Here is a 26,535-nt window from a genome sequence, read left to right as displayed (position 1 = left end):
TGAGAGCGGTGAGTCTCCCCACTCCTGTTTAGCGTACCCCGATACTGGACCCCCCTCTCCCTGCAGGTAGAGGACAGAGTCAAGACATAAGAGCACAGGCATCAGGCAGGAGGTCGGGCCTCATCTCACGGACCTGGAGGTTCTGCACACCCCAAACAGCCCCCTTGGCCCACAAGCCCAGGGCTCTCTGCTGGCAGGGGCCTTGGGAGGGACCCTGTTCCTTACCTGGACATCCAGGCTCTTACGCGAGGAGGCAGGCGTGTTGGCATAGGAGCCGATGGAGGAGCTGGTGTTGATGTCATCCGTGCTGAGGTTGTCTATGGTGTCGCTGATCCCGCTGCTGACGGAGCTGCTGTCATCCCAGCTGCCAAGACAAACACAGCCTGAGCACCGAGACCTCACACTGCGTCAGCTCAGCAGCGTCTGATGATACAGACAAGTGTGTACCATCCCCGAAGGCTCCGGTGTCACAAAGCCCCAGACAGAGTTCCTTTGCCTCTGATGTGACTCATCTTCAAGGGTGCCATCCATCCGTTTCGTCTGGCAGCTGGGTGAAGTGGCTGATGTGTACCTTCCCTTGAAGGGTGGGCACCTCCCTGAGCAGACGTGGCTAGACACCTACACCCTGCCTACCCCATCCTCAGCTTCATCTCGGGAACTTCAGAAAGGCCAGGGGCTACCTGCCAGGCCTAGAGCCAGCGGAGGAGCAGTGGGTTTGGGGGTTGGAGCTGACAGCGGGGCAGAGAAAGAGACAGCAGTGGCACCCTCCCTGGGGCTCAGAGCAGGAGAAAGAACTGCTATGTGAATTCTCTGGACTCCACTCCTGGAGCAAAAAAGCCAAGGGAGGGCTTCCCTGGTGGCGCAGTGGTTGAGAGTCCACTTGCCGATGCAGGGGACGCGGGTTCGTGCCCCGGTCCGGGAGGGTCCCACATGCCGCGGAGCGGTTGGTCCCGTGAGTCATGGCCGCTGAGCCTGTGCATCCGGAGCCTGTGCTCCGCAACGGGAGAGGCCACAACAGTGAGAGGCCCGCGTACCGCAAAAAAAAAAAAAAAAAAAAAGCCAAGGGAAGGAAATTGCAAAAGTCAGCAAAACCCACCCACTCCATTGGCAGTTCTAACTCTAATAATATCCCCGGATGCATCGAAAAGAGAGTCCATTTCTCAACCCTCAACTCCATCGAGACCATCGTCCCCCACCATTCAAGTCAAATCTCCAAGCAATAATTCTTCTGTTTTCTTCTGCCTTGTCTCCTGCTTCCCAACACCAAGACATTCAGTCCACCCCCAGGTCCGCCCGCCTCTGCTTGCAGAATCTCTCCCAGTGTGCACGGCCCTCCCCGCCCCTGCGCCCTGCGGTTCCAGCTGCTTAGCTCTGCCTAGGTGACTGCCAACAGGCGGGCTGCGCTCCGTGCTCCTCGTCTGCTCCCAGACCATCTATTCTCCCCACAGCAGCCAGAAAGATCTTTGTGAAACACAAATCAGATCTATTGCTCCACTGCTTCAAACCCTCCAGTGGCTTCTCAGGGACCCAAGCTCTGTACTCTGGCCCTCAAGACCCTGTGATCCAGCCTCCCCGTCCAGTCCTGTCTTGGGCCGCCCTCCATCGCTCACTGGTTCTGGGTTTTCGTGTTCAAGGCTTTGCATTTACTGTACCTCTTCTTGGTCACCTGTCCCTTCTTCCTTCTCACTTGAAGAGTCACCTCCCCAGAAAGGCCTTCCCTGGTCCCTCTATCTGCAGTGCCACCTCTACCCCCCACCCGGCCAGCATCAAGCCGGTTGCATTTTTTCATTTGTTTGGTTGCAGGGTGGCAGATACACAGCAGGTGCTCAATAAATACTTGCTGATTTAGACACATGGGAGTGGGAAGTTGAGAAGGCTATAAAGTAAGCTTCCAGCACCAATGTAACACTGCTCTACTTGATCGAGTGACAAAAGGTATTATTGTTTTTCTGTTGTACAGGTGGAGAAACTGAGGCTTAGAAAGGTAAGGCGCCTTGCACAAGGTCAGACTGTAAGAGGTGGAGCAGGACCTGGATCCAGCTGCCCCAGCTTCAGAGCCACCCTCTTTTTTTTTTTTTTTAATATATTTATTTATTTATTTTTGGCTGCTTTGGGTCTTCGTTGATGCATGCGGGCTTTCTCTAAATGGGTGAGCGGGGGCTGCTCTTCACTGCCGTGTGCGGGCTTCTCATCACGGTGGCTTCTCTTGTTGCAGAGCATGGGCTCTAGGCGTGTGGGCTTCAGTAGTTGTGGCACGTGGGCTCTAGAGCACAGGCTCAGTAGTTGTGGCTCATGGGCTCTAGAGTGCAGGCTCTGTAGTAGTGGTGCACGGGCTTAGGTGCTCCGTGGCATGTGGGATCTTCCTGGACCAGGGATCATACCCGTGTCCCCTGCATTGGCAGGTAAATTCTTAACCACTGCGCCACCAGGGAAGTCCCAGAGCCACCCTCTTTACTGTGATGCCAGATGGCTCTCTATTACATCAATTTTCAGTGCACATGGGCATACGACACGGCCCACTTCCCCAGGAGGAAGCCCAGGTTCGGGAGGCTAGCATATCCCAGAGCAGGAGTGGCAGGGTCAGTATCTACACCCGGGGCTGTGTGATGATGATGCACTGACCTAACCACATTACTCCACCACTCAGCCCTGCACAGTGAGCTGTGCCTCACTGAAAGGCCTGCACAGCGGCAGCCTGATGCCTCAGAAACGCCAGTGTCAGAACAATTCCACTCCTGGGTATACATCCGAAAAAACAAAAACACTAATTCGAAAAGATACATGCATCCCAATGTCCACAGCAGCATTATTTATAATTGTCAAGATAAGGAAGCAACCTAAGTGTCCATCAGCAGATGAATGGATAAAGATGTGGTATGTACATACAATGGAATATTACTCAGTCATAAAAAAGAATGAAATTTTGCAATTTGCAACAACATGGATGGACTTAGAGGGCATTATGCTTAGTAAAATAAGTCAGACAGAAAAAGAGATATACTATATGATAGCTCCTACATGTAGAATCTAAAAAAATACAACAACAACAACAACAAAAAACTAGGGAATATAACAGAACAGGAACAGACTCACAGAACAAATGAGTGGTCACCAGGGTAGGGGGATTAGAAGGTACAAACTACTATGTACAAAATATATAAGCTGCAAGGATATATTGTGTAGCACAGGGAGTACAGCCAATATTTTATAATAACTATAAATGGAGTATAACCTTTAAAAATTGTGAATCACAGGCTTCCCTGGTGGCACAGTGGTTGAGAATCTGCCTGCCAATGCAGGGGACACGGGTTCGAGCCTTGGTCTGGGAAGATCCCACATGCTGCGGAGCAACTAGGCCCGCGAGCCACAACTACTGAGCCTGCGCGTCTGGAGCTTGTGCTCCACAACAAGAGAGGCCGCGACAGTGAGAGGCCCGCGCACCACGATGAAGAGTGGCCCCCGCTCGCCGCAACTAGAGAAAGCCCTCGCACAGAAACGAAGACCCAACACAACCAAAAATAAAAAAATAAAAACAAATTGTGAATCACTATGCTGCACATCTGAAACAAATAATATTGTACATCAACGATATCTCAAAAAAACAAACCAAAGAAACCAAACAACAAAAAAGAAATGCCAATATCTGAGATTTAGAAAGCCAGGAGCTCCCCATACTCCCCCAAGTAATCAAGAGGAAGTTTCAGTTTGTTCCACCAGCTTGTAGGATGCCTGTCTGAGCTCTGCTGATCAGGCAGGAAGACGAGGCTTAGTGGAAACCTGTTTTCATCACCTTTCCCTTCAGCCCACCAATTTGGCTTCCTAAAGCCCACCTGGAGGGTCCCACACAAGTGCAGGGGAAACATGCGAAGGCGGTTCTCAAGTAGGGAGGATAAAGGCAGGAAGTGTGAGGGCTCTCAGCAGGGGACTTAGGATGAATTCACAGGCACTGCAGCAGCCCGCAGCTCCGGGTCTTAGCCGGCTTCCCTCCTGTGATGCCACTGCTTTGGCCTGGGCTCCATCCGGTTCCGAATCCTCCTTTAAGGACCTCTCCAAATACTGTGGCCCACCCTCACAACCCCCTCCTCTGAATTCCCCCAGTCTTCCGCATTTGGGTTCATCCTATGCGCTCCTGCAGTTTTCTGGTTGTTCTCCGTATGACGGTCTGTCCTACTTTCCAAGTATATGCAGGGGTCTGCTTAGTGATAGCAACAAATGCATCCAAGGTGTCAGGCATCATGCCAGGTGCTTCCGATACATCACTTATTTCTCCACTCTTCCTATCACACCTGTAAGGGACCTATTATCCTCCCCAGTTGACAAATGAAGAGATCAAGGCTGAAAGAACAAGTATTTTGCCCAGTGCCGTTCAGTCCACTTTGGAATTGGGCTTGAGACGCTGAATCGTCTAATTGCAGAACATGTGCTCCCTCTGGCCCGCATCATCCGATTTTTCACAACAGCCGTTGGCTGAGCACTTGCCAACATGCCAACTCTTCAATATCTGCACGTATTCTCAGCAACGTTCCTACTCCCTCACAGGTGGCCTTGCTTCCTAATGAGGAAACTGAGGCTGTGAGAGCTGCCGTCCAGGGCTCTCTGCAGATGCATGGCAGAGCTGGCAGTGAAGCCCTCCCTGACCCTGAAGCCCACCTCCAGAGCAGTGCTGCCACAGCAATGCCAGCCTCACATCAACTCCATCTCCAGGCACACAGTATGTGTTTATTAAACACCTCCTGACTGAACTCACGTACAGGAGAGACAGGCAGGGCAAGTTCTGACGCAAACGCAGCCCCAGCAGTGGATTCTGAGCCCGGCTCCCTCCCACTTCAGCCTCTGACAAGTCACAGCTTCCTTGCCTCAGTTGCCTTATGGGTGACACATGGACGACACGACCTAGGCTGGCCACTGTGGAAGGCTCTGCTGGGAAAAGGGTGACATAACAGATGGGAAAGGACTCTAATCCACTCTCACGATGAAAAGAAAATCCCATGAGTCTTTAAATTGCATCTGCTCTCTGGGGTTAGCAATTTAACGTATCTAAAATTTCCTATAATCCAACGAAGAAGAAAGAGGACGGCCAGGAGACAAGTGGGGCTGGAGGGGAGGAAGCAGGGAACTTAGTAACAGATGCCCATGAATCCAAGCCCCAGATTTTTTTGCTTTGAAATTGTACCCGCTCTTCCTTTGTGGCCTTTCAACACTGAGATGCTGTTGCAGAGGGGCATGTGGCACTTATCACACACACGATTATTCCCACGTCGGTGCCCAGAGCATCATGCGGCTATGATGAGATTACAGGAAGTGCTTGAAACTGAGCTGGCCCAGAAGGGGCGAACCAGTGATCTACCCCGCAGAAGAGTGGAGAGGGGAAATTAAGGAGGAGGATGAAGGAGCAGTGACACAAGGGAAGTCCATGCTGAACAAGAGCGGCCTTGGTGTCCCCCCCCGCCCCAGGGCTGTCTGTGTGCCAGAAACCAGAGCTGTCCCCACACTCGGAAAACCAGCCATGTCTCCCTCACTTCTGGATCTTTGGGGACATTGACGGATCTACCTAGATATAAAATCACTTAGCTCCAACTTGTCCTTTCCCTAAAATTCCGGGTATTATAAATGGTCATGGGGCTTCCCTGGTGGCGCAGTGGTCGAGAGTCCGCCTGCCGATGCAGGGGACACGGGTTCGTGCCCCGGTCCGGGAAGATCCCACATGCCGCGTAGCGGCTGGGCCCGTGAGCCATGGCCGCTGAGCCTGCGCGTCCGGAGCCTGTGCTCCGCAACGGGAGAGGCCACAACAGTGAGAGACCCGCGTACCGCAAAAAAATAAAATAAAATAAAAAATGGTCATGAGCCACCAAGATCAAGGTCAGTGAGTTCCAAGAAGCATCCTAAGGAAAAGTAGGTCCATAAGATGCTCTGTGATAACAATGTGGTCCCAGCAAGAGGATGTGAAGTATGCTAGCCCCCTCTTAGAGATTCACGTTGTCTGTGAACTTCTTCACAGTTACAAAGCGCTGGCACAAGCTCTTTAACTTTGCCTAAAATAGCACTCCCCCCACAGGAGATGCTGAGAATGACACACAGCTCTGGAAGACATGCAAAGGAAACCTAGAGCTGCCTCTGACCCACTGGCCCCTTCATCCTTACCTGCCTTAGAAGGCAGTTAGCACAGAGGCAGGGAAGCAGAGGCAAGAGGAATGACATCACATGAGCCCCTGCAACCAGTCAGGCCAGAAGCCACTTCTGGGAGACCAAACAGTGAGAACTAATAAAATTCTTTTCTTTTGCTTAAAACTAGTTTGCTTAGGTTTTTGTCCCTCGGTATACTTGTGCTAACTAATGGGGAATTGCAATTTGTTTCTAAAACGACTCCAGACATGTGGTTGAGAGTCAGACAGGAAAAATGTGGAAAGCATGCAGAATTCATTCAGGCAGTAAGAACATTAGTTGAATCCAATCAAGTGGCAAAGGAAATTAGGTACAACCTGGGATGGGGTACAAGTCTACTGACCCAAGTCAGGCGATAAATGTTGAAAGAGGTTACAAAACATGATTATGACTCAAACTTGAAAGAAACCCAGAGGATTTGTGTTTGCAGTGCGGTGAAACAAAATTCCAGGCAAGAGGCTTGAGGGACCCAGATGACACGGCAGAAAGAACTACAGTGTACTCAGCCACAGCTCCAGAACAATCATTCTGGAATATGATTTGACCATTCCTACATCCTGCTCTGGAATCTGATTGAGAAAAACCACACGATGGTTCTGAGCCCACCTGAGAGGATCAACTTCCTCCCCTCGGTTGGGAGTAAGTGACTTTAAACCCTGGGAAAGTTTCAAAAAGATGAAGGGAGATAATGAAATAAATCCTAATATTAATACTTAAGTTTAGGGTGAAAGCTTTGTGATCACTGGGGTAATCTGTCTATATTTATAATATTTTAAAAAATATATGGCATATTAGAGAATCTAAAAAGAATAGTCTTGTGATTCGAACCTAAATGAGTACTGATTTTTGATTTGAGATTTTTAAGATGAAAGATTTAAGAATTGGATTCAGACTGTAAAAAGAATTGAAGTGTTTTGGACAAACTGAAGTTATAAATGTCATAAATTATTTGATTTGCAAGGGTTGTTTAAGTGCTTAGAAAGATTTTGCTTGTTAGGCTGCTAAAGTCTACCCTATCCAACATTTCGAGAGCATGAGGAAACCAGGTATGTTAAGTTTACGAATGCAATCTGAAATATTTAAGGAGGGAAATCCCTGGTGGTCCAGTAGGTAGGACCTGGCGTTCTCACTGCTGGGGACCTGGGTTCAATCCCTGGTCGGGGAACTAAGATCCCACAAACCTCGTGGTGCAGCAAAAAATAAATAAAATAAAATATTTAAGGAAACGTAATTATCCAAGTTTGCAAAGAGTACTAATTAAATTCAAGTCTGAATTAATAAAGTACTAATCAAATAACAAGTGGAAACGTTCTTAATGTATACAAAAATACTTGACTTACAGATAAGATTTGTAAGAAAACATAGGTTTCGAAATTAAAGATTCAACAGTTGAATAGTAAAACCTAATTAATTCTAAGACATTCTTTTTGGGTACAAAAGCGTTCCTCAGACATTTAGAAAAATATTAAAGCAGAGTTCATTTTGTGAGTGAATGAATGATTTTTATATGAACGACCAGAAGAATAAATGAACACAAGACAGCATCTACTCTCTTCACCAGTTCTTCCCGTTCCACTTCACCTTCACTCTATATTGTAAGACTGCCAAGACTACTCCAAAAGTCTTAGTGGAAACAGCATTGTGTTCAATAGCTTTGGGAAACAAGCAGAAGAACTCTGGGGGCCTCCTCCTGCCCCGGGTTCTATCATAGGAAACTAAAAGGGAAGTGGGGTCCACAGCTTGGCTGGTCCCCGTCTTTTTTTTTTTTTTTTTTAAATTTCAAAACAGCATATGATGTTTATGCCCTATAAATTCTTTGGCTGGGACATCTAGAGAAATGGCAAGAAGATGCTTCCATTGACTCCTCAGAACCATCAACACAAAAAGATCATTTCCCCTCCAGATCACAGCCATGTCCCTTTTTTTCTCCTCAATGAAAACTCCTCCACTGGTGGTCATATCAGAGCACAACTGCAGTTACAAGTGATCAGATTGGAAGATGACCTTCACCTATTTTTGCCAGTGGGTGGGCGGAAAGAATTCCACCAAACATTTGCTGTTTTTCTTCAAGACTCCTAAACTCAATGTTTTTGAGTCCCGAGCCAGGGGGACTTGAATTCATTTTGTTCATCTCACCCCATCAGCCAGCACCCTCTATGTGCCAGGCACCACGTGAGGTTCTGGGGGGTACAGTGATGACTCAGTTGTCCCCACCCTTGACCACAAAGCCAGTAGATGTGACAGACAAGAACACATAGCTCAGACACAAAGGAAAATGTAAAATGGGAAGGTCAGTAAAGGAAACTGCACTGGTTTCAGACATTTCTACAGCCTTCAATAGCCCCTCAAACCACCAGCCAAGTGCCAGCACAAGGCAATAGATGGCAGCATGCCCAAGCCCAGGCCCACCGACGCTCTTTGCTATGCTGCTCTCTCCTTCAAGGCTTGGAAGTGGCAAAGCCAAGGAGCCAGGAGAGCCAGGCCCTGGCCCCAGCCCTCCCCAGACCTGCTTCCTATTAGAGTTAGGACATGTCACTTACTCTGAGTTCCCAGTCTCTCATGAGGGAGGTGGATGCAGCCATCCCAGAGGTGCTTTCTAACTGCCATCCTGGGAGTTTAAGCTCAGAAAAAAGCTAATAGAGGCAAAGGGGCACTGAAGGTCCCCACTGGTCAGAGCATCTCCTCTCATTCAGTAAAAGCTGCCAAAGAAGTAACTGCACTTCCTAGTTTCTGGGCTTCTTCGTTGCTGATTTCACCCCTTAAATGATTATCTTTAAAGCCCACACTGAGTCTTTTAAATATTTGGAATAGGTGCCAATATCTTATACATAGGAGATGATTACTTAGCCCTGAGTTGTAACTGCTCTCTTTAGACAGACATGTGCTTTCCCATTTGATTCAACCCCGCATCTGAGCCTTTGCACTCACATATGCTACCTGACTGACCCGGCAATCTGAGTTTGAGACCCTCCTATAGAGGCATTACAACCCAATCCACAAGAGGTTCTCTATGAGACCACCGTTTATCCGCAAAGGAATAAGATGCAATCTTACCTAATACTTAGAGCCACCATTGGCGGTGTTTACCAAATGCCAGGCACTGTACTAGGCATGGTACATGGATTATTTCACCTCCCATTTTCCACTGGATGAACCGAGGCTCAGAGCCCAGAGCTCATCAGGATAGGACTCAACCAGGGTCTTAATGCCTCTCGTCAGAAAGAGAGTACATGTAGGTCAGCTTCAAAGTCTCTGTCTGCTAACCAGCAGAATCTCAAAAGAACCTCGACTGGCTGACAGCAACCAAATGTAATATCAATGAGACCCCATGTTGGCCAAGACACAGCATTTTAACCAGAGCCAAGGCTCTCCAAAGTGACCGGAAAATCCATTAAAAAATGGAAAGGCCCATAAGACAAGGAGATCCAGTTTCAGAGTCTTACAAGAGATTCTGACATCACTGTGTCAGGAATTCAAATGCCACTCAGAGGGCTTAAAGCACAATTTTAACTGCCCAAACACAAGCTATCTGCTATGAAAAACGCAGGTGAAAGAATCATAAATTATTCCAGCCTCTCACACTCCCTGTTTTCCTCACTGCTGTAGGGAGTTAGCATTCCATACAACCAGGGAAGAGTAACCTGCTTTCACCAGACCCTCCCGAGAAATCACCTCTAATTTGGACAAATTTTTAATATTGAGCTCTTCTGGGGAGTATCTTGATATATCAGCAATCTGTAATGGTTCTGAATCAATGTGATACTATATTACAACCTCATCTTCCATGAAATAAAAAGGCAAAACCGAATCCCAAGGTTAGAGGGATGATTAAACAGATTTTTCCACTAGGATTTACACGCCCAGGCATGAGGAATCCTGGCTTTCAGCAAAAGACTCTGAGAAGTTACTGAAGGCTCTGGAGGGTCATTACACTTTCCAAATGGACTCCCTGTGAGATAATGTTGTTTATGCAAGGGAAAGACATGCCTAAATGATGTTGTGAAAAAAATCAGATTGCAGATAAATATTAGTTCTCTGCTCACTAATAAACCACAGCAGGTTAGCAGAGATGAAGTACTGTAACTCTGGTTCTCAAAAGCAGCCTTCACAAAGCAATGGATCCTAATCCCTCTCCCCCAAAACCCCAAAGGCTGGGTCTACTTCCAGAAGGCCCTCACCATTCTCAGAAACAGTCTGGACGGCCCCTGCCCCCGTCTCTGCCCCTCTCCTGGTGACTAAGCCCGCACTGTAGAGCCACCCAGGGCTGTGTCCCGGCCTTACCTGCTCACTTTTCCAGTTCTGCTCCAGAATCACAGCAGAGCTCATTTCCAGGGCCCTGTGGCCCCCACCAGACAGCTGTATTCACTTGCAAAAGCCCAGACTGGTGGAACTTGTTTTCTGGCTATTGTTCAAGGCAATTGTTCCTGTGAAACCCCAGGGCCCAGCGGAATGAGATCCTTTGGTGTGGATGAGTGAGCAAGCCCAACCAGGGCTTAGCAGCAACCCCTGGGGAAGGGAAAAGGTTTGGCTACCTCCATTTCCCACCAGACAGGTATGTTAACTATTTCCTCCCCAGGAGATTTTCTCAGGAGCATCACCTCCTCCGAGCACTGCCCCGCCGGAGCCTATTAAGAAAATCGACCTTCAAAGAATGCAGCAGGATTCCTGCAGAAACCTACCTTTCGCTGCCTATCTGAGAATGATAAGGGCCAACTTTAATTGAAGTTTAAAGCCGTGCCAGACTCCATGCTAATTATATTACTTGCATTCTTTCATTTAATCCGCCCAACTCTTTGATAAAAATAATAACTATTATTGACAGCTTACTTAGATTTTCTCCTGGGTACTGTGAGATAGAGACTAATTCTATACCCATTCTAGAGATGAGACAACTAACTCTTGGAAAGAAAGGCCCAAAGGTCATACAACTAGGAACTGTTGAAGCTGGGATTCACACACAGATGCAAGAGCGTTCAACCACCTCATTTATTTATTCATTTGACACATTTTCATGAACACCTACATGTGTATTAAAAGGACTTTAAAGTTTTCCACATGAAAAAAAAAGATAGCTACTTGAAAACAGTGATGAGCAAGCAAGCCACCCTTCCTGCTTTCACCCCTGGGATCAGCCTACAGGGTTTTGCTGTTGCAAAATGACCCAGAACCTGAGCTCAAATTAAAGAAAGGGCAGAGTTAGATACTAATCCCAGTAAATTTAGTCTCATCTAGCAGTGGGCTAGGGTACCATAAACCCCCAAGGCTCTGCATGGAGGCAGCATATGCTCTGGAGGAAAAAGCAAAACAGATCTAGGTTTGAACCCTGGCCCTGCCATTTGCTTTGTCAGAGCATCTTCACCTCCAGGAGACCCAGGTTTCCTTCTGTGTGATCTGGTGCTAATTAACACCCAGTCCTCATAAGCCTTTTGTGGGACCACATCAGACCTCCAGGCACAGAGGAGACAACCAGCTGCTGTCAGCTGCAGCCCTGGATCCAGGGACTTTGCAAGGACCGCAGGAAGGAGACACAGGCCCACAATATGAAATAGATGACAAAGTTCTAGCGCAAGAGCTTGCTGCCACAAACGGGCAGTGTCCCAGGGGAGAAGCAGCTTCTACAGACAGTGCCAGGTGCAAGGCCAATCATTTGAGGTGGAGAGAGGGAAACAGGAACCCCATAAAGAAGGCTCCAAGGGGATTTAGTAGCACTCAGAATGCCTGGGGTTGAGTTTCACCCCACGGCACCTTTGTCCCATTTTGGTAACTCATTCCTTCAACAAGTAGGTGGTCCCCTGAGTAAGCGTGAAATTCCTCCTTTGGCTCCAGGGGCTGGTTGGGCTACAAACCCCAGAGCTCTGGTCCAGATGCCTTATACCCTCATTGTTAGAATAGGCACCAGCGTGTCTGCTGGCCTCAGCTACACAAAGGCCTCTCTCCTCCAAGGCTCCACCAGAGAAGGCTGCTGACACTTGGTCCACAGCCGCCTGGCTTTTGCCAAAGATCTCAACAAACTCGTCCTGTTGTTCTGTTTACCGGAAGACATGAGTACCCTATACATCAACAGAATTCAGCAATAGCTAATGAAAGCAGCAGCAAACACTCACGCAAGCTGAAAAGTTTTAATAGTGGGCTCCAGGCACTTTGCTAAAGCACTTTGCATATGTTATCCCACACACTCCTATTACACTATAAGGCACAAACTATTAACGGTCCCTTTTTACAGATGTGGAAACTGAGACTTACAGGGGCTATGGTGACCTGCCTACGGTGCCAGAGCTAATAAATGGAGCTGGATTTGAACCTAGATCTGCTTGGTTCTAAAACTCAAGCTCTTCTTAACCACATTCATTCAACCTAAGAGCAGAGGCAAAGAGGCTTTTAAGCAGATCACAGTCATATAAGAACTCTGAACCCTCACTTGTTCTCCAAAAACCCCAGGACACCTTTTAAGGCAGTCAACTTATTTCAAAAGCATCTCCAAGTAGTTAAAGAGAAGCTGGGGCGGGGATCCCAGACAGGGCACTGACTGGCTGCCTTAGGTCTAGAGTAGGTGGGGGGATGTGAGGGTCCCAACATTTCCATTAACACGGCCCACCCACACATACTCACACTCACTTCCCCATACATCTTAGGAGTCCGGGAACCTGTATGCCTAAAACAGAACTACAATTGCCTCCGGGCTGCCGGTCAGGGGTCTGCCCTTAAGCTACGTCTTCTGGGGCAATGGGATGGGGAGGGAAGGGAACTCAGGTCAAGAAACAGACACTCAAAATCAGCTCTGGGACCCAAGAGCAGCTCAGCCCTAGCTAATTAGCCACCCCCGTCACACATGTGAACGGCTAGTGCCAAGCCTGGGTCAGCATTAACATTCTGGGTGTACAACCTCTCCCTCCGGGACTCCATAAATCCAACTTCTTGGGAGGCCGCCGGAGAGTTCCAGGGCACAGTTCCAGCAGCCCAAGGCCAACTCCAAGGCCACTGACCTTCCCAGATTTGACTTTCACTTGGGCTTCTGCCCCCCTGAACCAGGTACAAAGCCAACCAGCACAAATCCAGTCACAGATTCATCCATGAGTCCGAAAGCCTCAAAGAGATGAGCAAACTCCCAGGTAGGTCCTGCTGCCAAAGCAGTTACTTTTTAATACCACCCCGCTCCAGAAACAAGCCGAATCTGAGAGGCCCAGGCAGGCCGTGCTTGCAAGTTATCCTGTGCACTTGGGTGAGTCCTCCACAATAAAAACTGCCCTCATCCAGCTGAATCCACATTTAAACTTACAGATAAAACCATCCTGAGCCATCTGCCAAGCCCAACAAGGAAGGCAGAGTGGTGGCCAGTCCCAGCTTTGCCCAGTATCTGTGTGACCTTAAGCATGTTCCTTAACCTCTCCTGGCTCCCACTGCCTCACCTCAAAATTTAAAATAATATTGCTGGCTTTGCAAGAAAAGTTAAATGAGACAATGTCTGTTAGGTGCTTGGCAAGTAGTAGGTGGCAATGAACATTGTTTTCTCTTCCCCTTGTTTGGCTTAAAAATAAAAATGCTCCTCTTTGGGAAGCTTTAGAGCAGCCATAACAAACAAGAAAAGTACTCCTACTTAAATCTATGCCATCTCTCCCAGAGCCTAGTTTCCACAAAAAAACCCACCTGGTAATTTGCAGCATTAGTAAACACAACCACAAGTTCCCCCGGCTTCTTAGACTCCAAACAAAACCTCCAACTGCAAGTCATTTCAATCAGGGCCCTCTGAACCACCAGCAGCCTTCGCTCTCGTGCGGGGCCCATGTTGCCTCTCTCTAGTTCCCCCAATCCCCCAGGCTCAAAAGTCTCCTCCAAAAAGCCTGAAATAAGGACCTAACATAGCTAGTGATCAACACCCAGTTTTTTGGTCTCAGCAGCCTAATTTGATAAGATGGTCTGGAAAATATTGACATTACCCAAATGTCCAGGTGGACCAAGGACATTTGGGTAGTGCTCTGTCAGGCTGCCTTTAAGACTATCAAGGTTAAAATGAAAAGGGCTAGGGGTGGGAAGGAAAAGGATGCTGAATTTCCTGACCAGTGACTCCCCCGCTACTTAGCTCACTGGGATTTTGGCAGCTGCACCACTGGCTTCTCTGCCTGGCTTTCCGATACCATCCAAGGTAGTACAGGCACCACACCCTGCCCCAGGCCCTAGAAATTTTAGAATATCGTCCTACCTTGTAAGGTTCCTAGGCCAGAGCATTTCACTACATTGTGGTCCTTAGAGAAAGCAGACAAAGAAGCTGAATGAATCTCACGAAGGCAATTCCGTCAGCCAGCCAGCCAGCCCACGCGGGGCCTGGGAATTCCAGGCACCCAGCAACTCTGCTACTGAAGTACCAGCTAGAAGGGGATCTCCATTCCCCTGCCCACGAAAGAAACCGGATCCACCAACAAAATTAACCCCTAAAGTGCTGAAGGAGCGAGAGGTCAGGCCTGAGTGCTAGTACCAAGTCAGCTGTGAAAAGTTTCAGCAAAGCAAAAGCTAACACTAAACTCGGAAACTGTTACCGTAAAGCACCTAGTGGAAGGGCCCTCTTATGGTCCCAAGGGAGTCGTAACAGTTGGTCAAGCTGACTAAAATCTAGACTTGAAAGAACATTCTAAAAACCCATGGACTGTGCTAAAGTGTTGGAAAAAGTCGCTCAGCTAAAACTGCTACTATTAATAATGACACAGAAATCACTGATGGTAACATTACTTAACTAATTCCATCAACAATTGAATGCAAAGAATTTAACTGAAATGATTAGGCTACAGAGATAACTTCTGAACCTGAGAGGGAAAAGATACCTATTTGCATAGCTAACAATGACGTACTTTATTTCCGGTGATGTCAATTTTGATGCAGTGCCAACAAAAATATGCATTAATTCCTCATGGTTTTTGTTTTTGTTTTTTTTTTAAAGACGCTCGGTCTATGCATGGCTACTTTAAACATTACAGTACAGAGGCTGGGAGGGGAGGTGGGATGGGAGAGAGTCCCAGTTCTGGGATGGGAAGGGGTTGCACCATCTAATCCCTATTAAAACTTGTAATCAAGGAATTCAGAAGGAGCTATGTAAACAGATGCTGTGAACAATGAACAACTGTTTTATTAGTGAGAATTCAAAGGCAAAATAATGTCATAGCCACAAGCTTTTATTTTAAAAGGAAGGAGGATTAAGATGCTCTCCAAAACCCTTATGCCCTTTCCAAAAATCCTACCAGCTGGCTCCCAGCAGCTTTCAAAGACTTTCCTTGAGAAAGGCTCTCTCCCTGGCCTGGGCTGCCTCTCCAATCAGTTGGGGGAATAGGGGGTTATGTGTGTGTGTGTTTGGAAAGGGGGGAGGGTAGGCGAGGAAGCAATAACTGGCCCCAAGCAAGGTCTTGGTGTGGTCAATGTTTGCTCAGCAAACAGAAGCCTTTCAAAGGGGGAATGAAGAGCCATTCCTCCTCGACCCAAAAGGGGGGGGAATAAAAGGTCAGCTCAGAGAGGAAGCGAGGGTCTAGTGGGCTTCCCAGGTGAACGAAAAAGCAAATGTGTCCAGGAGCAGAGATTGTAATCTTGAAGGAGTCTCAACCAAAGTTAATCATTCACATCTCATCCCTTAGGGCCCTCCCCCAGGTGAAAAATTGAGGCCAGCCTCTGCAGTGGGAAGTGGAAGGCAGAGGCTGGGTGAGGGAGGGTGAGTTCAGGGGAGGCCAGAGTAGCCCAGATTTACTGAGACAAAGTCAGGATGGACCCAAACTCTGTCTGACAAAGATGCTTTAAACCATTCCTCTTACCTTCTATACTGTCTCTGGAACTGAATTATCTTTACAACATGACTTGTTTGAGAATCTCGCTGACTTCTGGGTTAATTTAGGTGGAACGACTATGTATATGGAGACATACATACATAAACACACACACACACACATATATGCATATATACAAACACACACATAAAAAATTTCCACTGTTTCCTGCAGTTGTTCCTTGTTCTAAGCAAATATGATATGTAAAAATGCAAATTAACTGCCAAGATAACTAAGGGATCCATTCAATCATTTATTTATTCATTCAACTAACCAATATTTACTGAGCACCTGCTATACAAGAGTCAACAACATAGACAAAAAATTCCTTACTCTAATGGGAACTTACTGTTTAGTGACAGAACTATACAATAAATGAGACAAAATGTAAATGATAGAGTATGTTATAGTGATACGTGCAGAGGAGAAAAAGTAATGTAGGGAAGAGGCTGTGATTTGTCAAGGAGGGGTGTCTGAAATTTTACATAGGGTGGCTAGGGAAGGCCTGCTGAAGGGATGATTACGACAGATCTGAAAGAAGTGGGGGAGTTGGTTAGGTGAATATTCTGGAGGTAAGAGCCTTCTAATAGAGGGAAAGGTCAGTGCAAAGGTCCTGAGACAGGATACAACTTGCACATTCATTCCAAAGACCCGGATCCCAGTGTGGCTGGAGCAGAGTGGGCAGTGAGGCAAAGGGAGCCGAGGAGGTCAGGTCAGAGGGGTGAAGGGAGGGTCCCTGAGGAAAGCCTGGCAAGTCACTGTAAGCATCTCGGCTTTCATGCTGGGAGAGACACGCTGGAGGGTGAATAATGGAGTTTTCTCCTTATATAAAAGTTCGTGTAAATCTTCAACACTAAATATACAATTGTGCACAATAGTTTTCAAGGGCAACTTTATTACACAAGACAGTATAGTTTAAAAGGGTCTCAGTCCTCTCCCTGTGGTTAAAAGTAAAGATCACATCTTTAATATGAAACGCTCTGAATTCTTTGCAGCGATGGGTTCAGATTTAGCTAGGGCTTTTCCACGCTCTGCAAGGCAACACTCAATATGGCTAAGAGACCCAGCAATCAGAGGAGATAAGAAAAGGAAGGGAGGTCAATCAACTCTATGAAAGCAGATGCCCTTTGGCTCTTCGCAAAGAGCCAACCTTACCCTGACATTTCTGACCCTGGTTTCCAAATAGGCCAAATTCCAAAGACCTTCTAGAACTCACAACATTTTTCTCCACAGCAACAATGTTATCAGTGATGTCAAGGTTCTCAGGTTAACTCACAGAGCCATTTTTTAAACCAAAAAGCAGCTGATCAACTCTACCCAGGTATCAAAGAGTAGAATAAAACTTTATTCTTAGAATACAGTAGGTAATTAGAGAAAACAGAAAACCACTGAAATGAATCTAAAAAGATGTTCACTTATTTCTAATGAATACTTTTATTAAAATAATACTAATGATACTATTTTATTAAAATAATACTAATACTTCACTCCTTCTCCAACATCATCGGTTTCTCTCTTTTTACTGGCTCTTTCCCACTGGCCAAGAAATATATCACCTATTTCATTAAATAAAACAAACTTTTCTTTAACCCCACGTCCACATCCTCCTCCAAGACCACGTTACAGCAGAACACCTCAAAGGAGCTGCCTATACTCCGGCTCCTATGGCCCATTGTCTCTTCAACCCACCAGGGAGACTTGCGTCCCCCTCGCTCCACTGAAACTGTTCTGTTTCTCCCAAGAACGTCAATGGCTTAATTCTTGCCAAAGCCAATGGCCCTTCTGCTACCCACGTGGCAGCATGTAGCTAGGTTGGCAGCTTCCTGCTTCCCGAATGGGTCTCTGCCAAGGTTTCCATGCCATCATCTGCACCTGGTTTCATCCTCTCTCACTGGCTGTGTCTCTCTGTCCCTTAGCTCAACCTCCTCCTCTCCACACCTCTAGGGTTCGGTCTCTTGTCCCCTACTCTTTTCTACCTAGTCTTTTCCTAGGTGATCTCATCTGGGGTTTCAAATACTAGACGTAGACAACTCTGAAGTTTCCTTCTCTGGCCTGGCCCCCTTTGTGTACTCAACACATCTCAAATCTAATTCACCTTAGACAAAACTATTGTTTCCAACTTCCAATTTGTGTGCATCCCACTCCCAAAGTCGTCCCCTTCCCAGTCAATGTACCACTATCCACCAGTCATCTATCGGGCTCTTTCCTTCATGCCTCCTCTACAATCCACTAACAACTCCTTTTGGCTATAACTCTCCAGAGCACTTTGAACCTGATCACTATTCAGCATCTACAGTAAGATCACCTTGGCCCAAGCCACCATCATCTCTCTCCTCCGTCATACACCTCCCTGATCGCCCAGCCTTCCTTCTTGCCCTGCTAGGGTCCATCAGCCACCCTGCAGTGACAGTGACCTTTCAAGTATATATCAGATCAAGTTGCCTTTCTGCCTAAAACCCTCCAAGAGCTTCCCAGGGAACTTAGGATAAAATCCAAATTCATTAGAATAAAATCCAAATTCGTTCCCTTGGCCTAAAAGAGATCTGACTCCTGCCCACTCCCTCTGCCATTCTGCCTCTCTCCTTCACTATGTTCAAGTGCAGGCCCCACTTGGGCCCTGGAACATCCTAGGTCTCTTCCCATTTCATAGGCCCTGTGCTGAGTTCCATTTGCCTGGAATGTTCTCCCCCCACATCTCCCCATGGCTGCCTCCTTCTCATGGTTCACGTCTTGGTTGGAATGTCACCTCCTCAGGGATTCCCTCTAGACTCTGGCCCAGTTACTTTCCAATCCATAATACTTCATGGTACTTACCAGGCAGCACATTATTCGTTTATTTTGTGTGTGTGTGTGTGTGTGTGTGTGTGTGTGTGTGTCTGGGGGAGGGGGTGTTATTGTCTGTATTTTCCCCCAAAAAATCACCAGTAAGCTCCTTGAGGACAGGAGTGCTGTCTGCTTTTGTTTTGGGAGATCTCCTCCCAGTGCATAGGGCACCGATGATGTGGTCCTGGACCAACTGGGTACAGGAGGACAAAACAGTGAACTGAACTCTCTGTGCAGTCTTCTGGCAACTTCTGGTACTGCCAAGGACTTTGATAGAAACCCAGGTCTGTTTCTCTGTAAACAAAAATGTATGCTGACATTTTGTGCACCATTTCAGGGATGCGCTGATCGCCTGAAGCCTGTCCATAAGCCCCAGGTTAAGGGCAGCTGCTTCTGAGGTGTATGGCAGTGGCTTTACACAAGGTCTAGTTTCACATTCATTCTATCACCTTTTGTTTCCTCAATTCAGGAGCCAGCCTGATGCTCATTTGGGTTGCTTTCTTCTGGTTTGCTAGTAACAGAACAAAAAGAGAAAAGAAGGAAGGAAGGCTCTCCTGGATGGATGAACAAGAGTGGGAAGATATGGGGCTAAAAGAACACCTGTGAAAATGAGAAGCATCGCATTGCTCACCACTGAATTTTACTGACTGCGATCTGCAGTAGACAGTGGGAAGGGGAGAAATACTCCAGAGGTCTTCAGCAAAGCCTTCCCAGTATAGGAGTTAACATTAGGGAATTTGTGATTTTTCTTTTCTTTTCTTTTTTTTTTTTTTGCGGTACGCGGGCCTGTCGTGGCCTCTCCCATTGCGGAGCACAGGCTCCGGACGTGCAAGCTCAGCAGCCATGGCTCACGGGCCCAGCCGCTCCGCGGTATGTGGGATCCTCCCAGACCGGGGCACAAACCCGTGTCCCCTGCATCGGCAGGCGGACTCTCAACCACTGCGCCACCAGGGAAGCCCGGAATTTGTGATTTTTAACAGAAATTATAAGACACGAGGTAGCTCTGGGGTAGAAAATGAACAACATTCAACCAACAGCCATTTAGTGCCTAACCTGACTCCAGACTGGACACTGGGGATTTAAGGGCGAGTGGAAGAAAATACCCCAGCCCTGATGGAGCCATTTACTCAGAGGAGACAAACAAGGAAAGTCATTCTGGATGTCATGGGAAACGCGAAGAAGGAAAACAAACAGGGTGCATGGGAAGAGAGTCACAGGAGGCACTTCCTTTAAGTACAGTGGTCAGGAAAGGCATCTCTGGAAGTGATATTTAAGCTAAGATGCGAAAGATGAGAGGGAGTCAGCCATCAAAAGGAGGGAAGCCTGGCCTTCCAGGCAGAGGGCACGTCTTGTGCAAAGGCCAGAGGGAGGGAAGAGCTGTGTGTCTGGGGAGCTGAAGTGGGGCTACCATGCTTCTAGGTGGTGGGGGTGGTGGCAGGTGGTACTAGAAAAGAAAGTCCACCCTCTGGAGAACTCCAGACCCATCAGTAACAGATGATCCTGGTGGGGTACCAAAGAAAGAGCTTTGGAGATACTGTCCGTGTGCCTCTGTACCTCCATTTCCCCAGTTCTTTCCTGGGTCTCAGGACCTATTGGATAAATGAGAAATCCCCCTTTCCTGTTGAGGTGCTCATGCAGAATCCCTGCTTCCACTTGGTCCTCGCCTGGCTTATTCTTTGCATTTACAGATTGTGGGTCCTGCCCTCCTTTTCCAGTGAGGAGGTGATACCGTCCTCCAATTTTACTATAAAGACAGAAGAGTCACATTTCAGTGTCAGATGTTTTATCTTGAGGGGTTGCAGTTTCTGTTACCTTCAACTGATTAATTCCTGGGATTGTCTGGAGACCACGCTTGTGGGTCCTCACACGTAAAAGTGCACGCATACTCCTCTGTCTCTAAACAAAAGACTTCATTTCATCAGGAAGAGTATCCACTCTGTTATTCGTGTTTACTCTCCTCCCGTTCCGAATCTGAAACCAGAGGCTTGTTGACAAAGCCTTGGATAGAGGAGGCTGGAGAACAGGACCCTGGGTGTCGGCATCTTTAGCCTAAGATCACACAACCAGACCTTCTGTCCTCAATCCAACATCAGAGATGCCTTTTCTTTCTTTTTTATTTTTTATTTTTTTTATTTTTTATTTTTTGCGTTACGCGGGCCTCTCACTGTTGTGGCCTCTCCCCCTGCGGAGCGCAGGCTCCGGACGCGCAGGCTCAGCGGCCATGGCTCACGGGCCCAGTGGCTCCGCGGCATGTGGGATCCTCCCGGACCGGGGCACGAACCCGTGTCCCCTGCATCGGCAGGCGGACTCTCAACCACTGCGCCACCAGGGAAGCCCTCTTTCTTTTTTAAAAAAATTTATTTATTTTGGGACTTCCCTGGTGGCGCAGTGGTTAAGAATCCACCTGTCAAGGCAGGCGACACAGGTTTGAGCCCTGGTCCGGGAAGATCCCACATGCCGCGGAGCAACTAAGCCCATGTGCCACAACTACTGAGCCTGCACTCTAGAGCCAGCGAGCCACAACTACTGAGCCCGTGTGCCACAACTACTGAAGCCCACGCACCTAGAGACCGTGCTCTGCAACAAGAGAAGCCACTGCAATGAGAAGCACATGCACCGCAATGAAGAGTAGCCCCTGCTTGCCACAACTAGAGAAAGCCCACACGCAGCAGCGAAGACCCAACGCAGCCAAATATAAATAAGTAAATAAATTTATAAAAAACAAACAAAAAATATAGATTATTAAAAAAAATTATTTTATTTATTTTTTTGGCTGCGTTGGGTCTTTGTTGCTACATGCAAGCTTTCTCTAGTTGCGGTGAGCGGGGGCTACTCTTAGTTGCGGTGCGCGGGCTTCTCATTGTGGTGGCTTCTCTTGTTGCAGAGCACAGGCTCTAGGCACGCGGGCTTCAGTAGCTGTGGCACTTGGGCTCAGTAGTTGTGACTCGCGGGCTCTAGAGCGCAGGCCCAGTAGTTGTGGTGCACGGGCTTAGTTGTTCCACGGCATGTGGGATCTTCCCGGACCAGGGCTCGAACCCATGTCCCCCGCAATGGCAGGTGGATTCTTAACCACTGCGCCACCAGGGAAGTGCCAGAGATGCCTCTTCTAACAGGGTGCCAACTAACTACAAACCAACTCCCAAAAGGCAGCATTTTCAACAAAGGATACGTGAGGCCAAAGTTATTTTCAATGACAACGATAATTCAGATTTACATACTTTACTGCCTATAAATCTCATTTAATTCTCCCAACTGTGCCAACAAGTATTATTATCCTTACGTTACAGAAAAACAAACTGGAACTCAGATAACCTAGACGACTTGCTCATAGTCATACAAGTACTAAGGGACAGATTGAAGCCCGTGCCTTCAGATGGCAAATCCTGTTCAGTTTCCATAACTCCACGTGCTCAGAGTAGCAAACATTTCCAGGTCACTGTGCCAACAGATGTCACTAACAGGTTATCCTTTAGCTGCTTCTAATACTTTGGACTTGGTCCTATTTAGATCTACCCTTCCACCAAATTCTATGATATCATGTCTTCTACTATATTCCCAGTGACTGTTCTCTTTAAAATATTGGCTGGGTGCTGACTTTTATGTGCCAGGCATTGTGCTGGGTAAACAGTGGTATGCAAAAGAGCAAAGGTCTCACTCTCCCCCTCATGGAGCTTATAGTGTGGTGTTTGTGGGGATGTCAGGCAATCAAATAGAAAACAAATACATTTAATTGCAAACCATGATACATGCCATGAAAGTAAGCTGTGGGAGCACATCAGAGGGGAGGAGAGGAGACTACTGCTTATAAAGTCAGAAAAACCTGTGCCTAGGCTGCCTGTACAGGAATGCTGTGCAATGCTAAAAGTTGACAGTTTGGTGAAAAATTTTAATTTTGTGCCTATTTATATATAGCTTTCCACATAATAAAATGAGATTATCCCATAAACCCCATCCCAAACACCCTTGGCTAATATACAACGGCCACAAAGATTCCTGTCATTGTCCCCACGGCCAATAAGGAGTAACAGCAGATAAGAAAGTTAGTTCATCTGGTGTTTAGGGATCAATTTAGAGTTAGGGCTTCCTGCAACTCTGGTCATGGTAATAAACCTGGTTATTTGGAAGAAAATATTTAAAACAAAAACAAAAAACCAAAGAAGCAAATCCACATGGCAATTTGGTCTTTCGAAAAACAAACAAACAAAAAAAAATAAAGGAAATTTAAAACAATACCATTGGCCATAAAGGGTTGTATTTTGATGATGCTGTTATGGGTGCATAGGGAGAATCCCAAGAGTTCAAATATTTATTTTTGCAGCTGGACTATTATCTATCTCTATGAAGATGGATGGGTAATGAATAAAATATTTCAAAGCCACTCTTTGGCTTTTTTTCACGTGGCTCCAGCTGCAAGGACATCCTTGAGTGTGTCCAGTGCAGGGTGGTGAGATAATGAGCGGCGGTGGGGGCGGCGGGGGGTGGGGGAGAGGCTGGAATAGGTGCTAATCAGGGACAGCCGTGAGCTGGCTGGGATCGAAGCCAGCGGTCGGCAGACTCTAGTCTCACGTTACTCACTCGTTACTCCATGCACCCAAGGTGCTCCCTCTGGCCCTGGGTCACTCAGCTCTCACGCTGGAAGTGCCCTGCAAAGCAGTGGAGAAAACACTGACCAGGGCCGGGTTCAGCCAAATCACTGCCTGACGATGGCTCAGATTGCTTGCCTGTTCGGCGAGCCGACTGCCACCCCAGAGGTTCTCGAAGACCCTTCCAAGCATGAACGTTTTTATAAGGCTACACCCTTAGATCTCCCGCTGAAATCCCGTTTCGAAAGAAAATTCATTTGTCTGGCGAATTTGACTCATGCTCCCTCTGAGTCCTCAGCCCCTGAATTTCCTGCAGACTTTCTAGGTGTCAGGTGTTGTCTCTAATGCTGTAAATACCTCATCCCATGCAACCCTTCCTACAACCCTGAGTCCCTTATAAGAAAAGCTGTCCTGGGACTTCCCTGGTGGTGCAGTGGTTAAGAATCCGCCTGCCAATGCAGGGGACATGGGTTCAACCTCTGGTCCGGGAAGATCCCACATGCCACGGAGCAACTAAGCCCGTGAGCCAGAAAGCCCCCTGAGTCACAACTACTGAAGCCTACACGCCTAGAGCCCGTGCTCCGTAACAAGAGAAGCCACCGCAATGAGAAGCCCGCGCACCACAACGAAGAGTAGCTCCCACTCGCCGCAACTAGAGAAAGCCCGCGCGCAGCAATGGGGACCCAACACAAGAAAAATAAAATAAATTAATGAATTTATTAAACAAACAAAAAAAGCTGTCCTGTCCCTTAGCTTGGTATTTCATTGTTTCCCTCCTGAGTTTATAGGGACTATAAAATAGATTCACAATCTCTAAACCACAATCTTGTCTGAGTCAAAGGGAAAAAAAAAGTTTGGCAAAGAGCCCAACTTATTCTAGGTATTTGCCTAGTGGGGTGACTAGCTGAAAAGTTACAGATTGGTTAAGAATTAAACTCCTTCCATCTGACCATCAGTCTCTAAGAGAAAAACTGTTTTGAATGAGGGAAGAGAAATAAAACAGAGTGATTAGCACATAGTAAGTGCTTACAAATTTTGCTATGGGTACTGAAAACCAGCTGTGTGCCAGGGATGTACACTTTTGATATCAAAACTCAAAATACTCTAGTAAGATAGATTTTATTGTCCCCGACTCACACATGATCTATACCTCTGAAAGGTGAGCTACGTTGCTGAAGGACAGATAGCTAATAAGTGCTAAAGAACAAGTCTGCCTGACTCATAAGTCAGGGTTCTTTCGAGGATTTTTTTTTTAAGCTCTCATTTTTATTGAAGTCTTATCATGGCAGTTATTGCGCTAAATTCTCTGGTCTTATTTTATCCTTCTGACATTCCCTATATAGTAGGTATAAGCCCCTATGTACTAGGGATTGTTATCCCTAATATATATGAGGATGTTGAGAAGCAGTGGGTTAAGTAACTTACCCAAGGCCACACTGCTGGTAAAGGCCCTACTAAGCAGAGCTCCAGTTGAAACCACCCTCATCACCTCTGAATTTTGGCCTTGAGCCTGGTACTTGGCCCGTTGGGGACAATTTTCTTCACCTCACCAATAGCCACTTCACTGCTCGAGTATTAAGTACACTGACAACAACCTATACCCACGGGCCCTTTATTTTCTTCCCTTCTTCTCTCCCTTTCTACAGGAGTAGTTGACTCCAAGGGTGGGTGACATCATGGTAGATCCCACTTCTGTATTTTCATTTGAGTTCAGAGAGAAAGATGAACACTCTCATTCAATTCAGAGCACAGTGCACACTGACACTAAATTTGTAGGTTCAGCTGCAGGCAGCTGGCTGGGCCCAGACAGAAACTCCATTCTTCAGCCAACCTTCTCCCAGACATGGTACCAGAAACAATGGAGTGTGGAGACAAAAAGTGTGTGAATGGTTCAGGGTAGCCCCATCCCCAGTAGCCGGAACATACTCAAGACTACGTTCTTCTAACAGGGCCCCAAGGGCATCATCTGCACGCACAAATGTCAGAATTATAAGGAAAATATAGAATACAGTCTTTATTTGCAGCTCACACTAGCACGCATACATTTAGCTCCAAGAATGGTCTTTGCATTGTTGCTTGTAATGACAAAAGGAGTGGGACACCCTGAAAAACCTTTAGTGGGGAAAGAGTTCATCGAACTGTGGCTCCACTATAGAATGGAAAACTGTGTGGCCATCAAAAGTGATGCTGATGGATCCTGATCTAAAAAAAAGATGCTCATGCAGTAGTGTCAAACTACAAAAGTAGACGATAAAACCCTTTCCATTTTTAGAGGTTATAGAGCATAGCAGTTAAAATTAAAGACTACAGAGTCACAAGTGGCCTGTTTCTGCCACTTCCAGCTGCCTGACTTTGGACATGTTGCTTAAGCAACATATGATGGGTCCCCACTCTAGAGTTACTGTAAAAATTACATGAGTCAATATATGTAAAGAGCATAGAACAATGTCTGGCTCGTAGCAAGTGCTCAAGAAATTTTTGATTTTTTTCAAACATGAAATGTGTAAGTGGTTACATGCATAGAAAAAAGTCTGGGAGTCACCAGGGTGCTAAGAGTGAATCTCACTGGGTCATATGTTATGATGACATTTTGCTTTTTTCCCTACTGTTTGCTTATCTGTATTTTCTGTTTTTCCAAAATAAAATGTTTGGTTTTTTCTTTAATAAGGAAGGAAGAAAATCACCTTTAATTTTCTATTTAAATCCTAAGCTTTAATGAGAAACGGAAACCTCACCCAAACTTGTTTTTTAAAAAATGCTGTGGGTCAGGCCAGGTAATTACAAAACCTGGAGTCTGGAAAAATGGCATGGTGTTTCCTGGTCTTTTCTAGTTCAGTGCCTTAATAACAAGAAAGAATTTGCACCCCAGTGCCTCAGTTCTGAAGATGCACAAGCAGAGCTGGGGAGAGGAAGAGAGACGGGAAAGTCTGGTTTCATTCTTAGCAATCCACTTGGTTTAAAAAGTCAGGAAGTTTAGTAGATTAAAGGTATTACAGCCACTATTCATAAAGGTGTTTTGTTAGAACTTCCAAATAGCAATCTGGTGAAATAAGCCTTGCACAGCCTTAAAGGAAAGCCTCTGTTACAGTACTTAAAGATTCCTAGAGAAGGAAAAAGACACCAGGTATTAATTTACCTAAAGAGCAGCTGCCTGGAAGATACCGTAA

The 26,535-nt window shown here is 46.7% G+C and overlaps 1 protein-coding gene across 3 annotated transcripts in view; it reads right to left on the bottom strand.

Moving 5' to 3' along the window:
- The window catches only part of NAV2 (neuron navigator 2), a gene marked incomplete at its 5' end in the record, with an annotated part of 768,636 nt that overhangs the window by 73,960 nt on the left and 668,141 nt on the right, over positions 1–26,535 (bottom strand). For all 3 annotated transcript variants that reach the window (XM_079709585.1, XM_079709583.1, XM_079709584.1), the window contains one exon: positions 226–364. In XM_079709585.1, coding sequence (XP_079565711.1) covers positions 226–364 — 139 coding nt within the window. The remainder of the gene's footprint in view (positions 1–225; positions 365–26,535) is intronic.

The sequence above is a fragment of the Hyperoodon ampullatus genome, assembly GCF_949752795.1.
Source record: "Hyperoodon ampullatus genome assembly, chromosome: 7".
In the NCBI taxonomy this organism is placed as follows: Eukaryota; Metazoa; Chordata; class Mammalia; order Artiodactyla; family Ziphiidae; genus Hyperoodon; species Hyperoodon ampullatus.
Note: the sequence above shows the minus strand (reverse complement) of the source record. Positions and strands in the feature narration are given on the sequence as shown.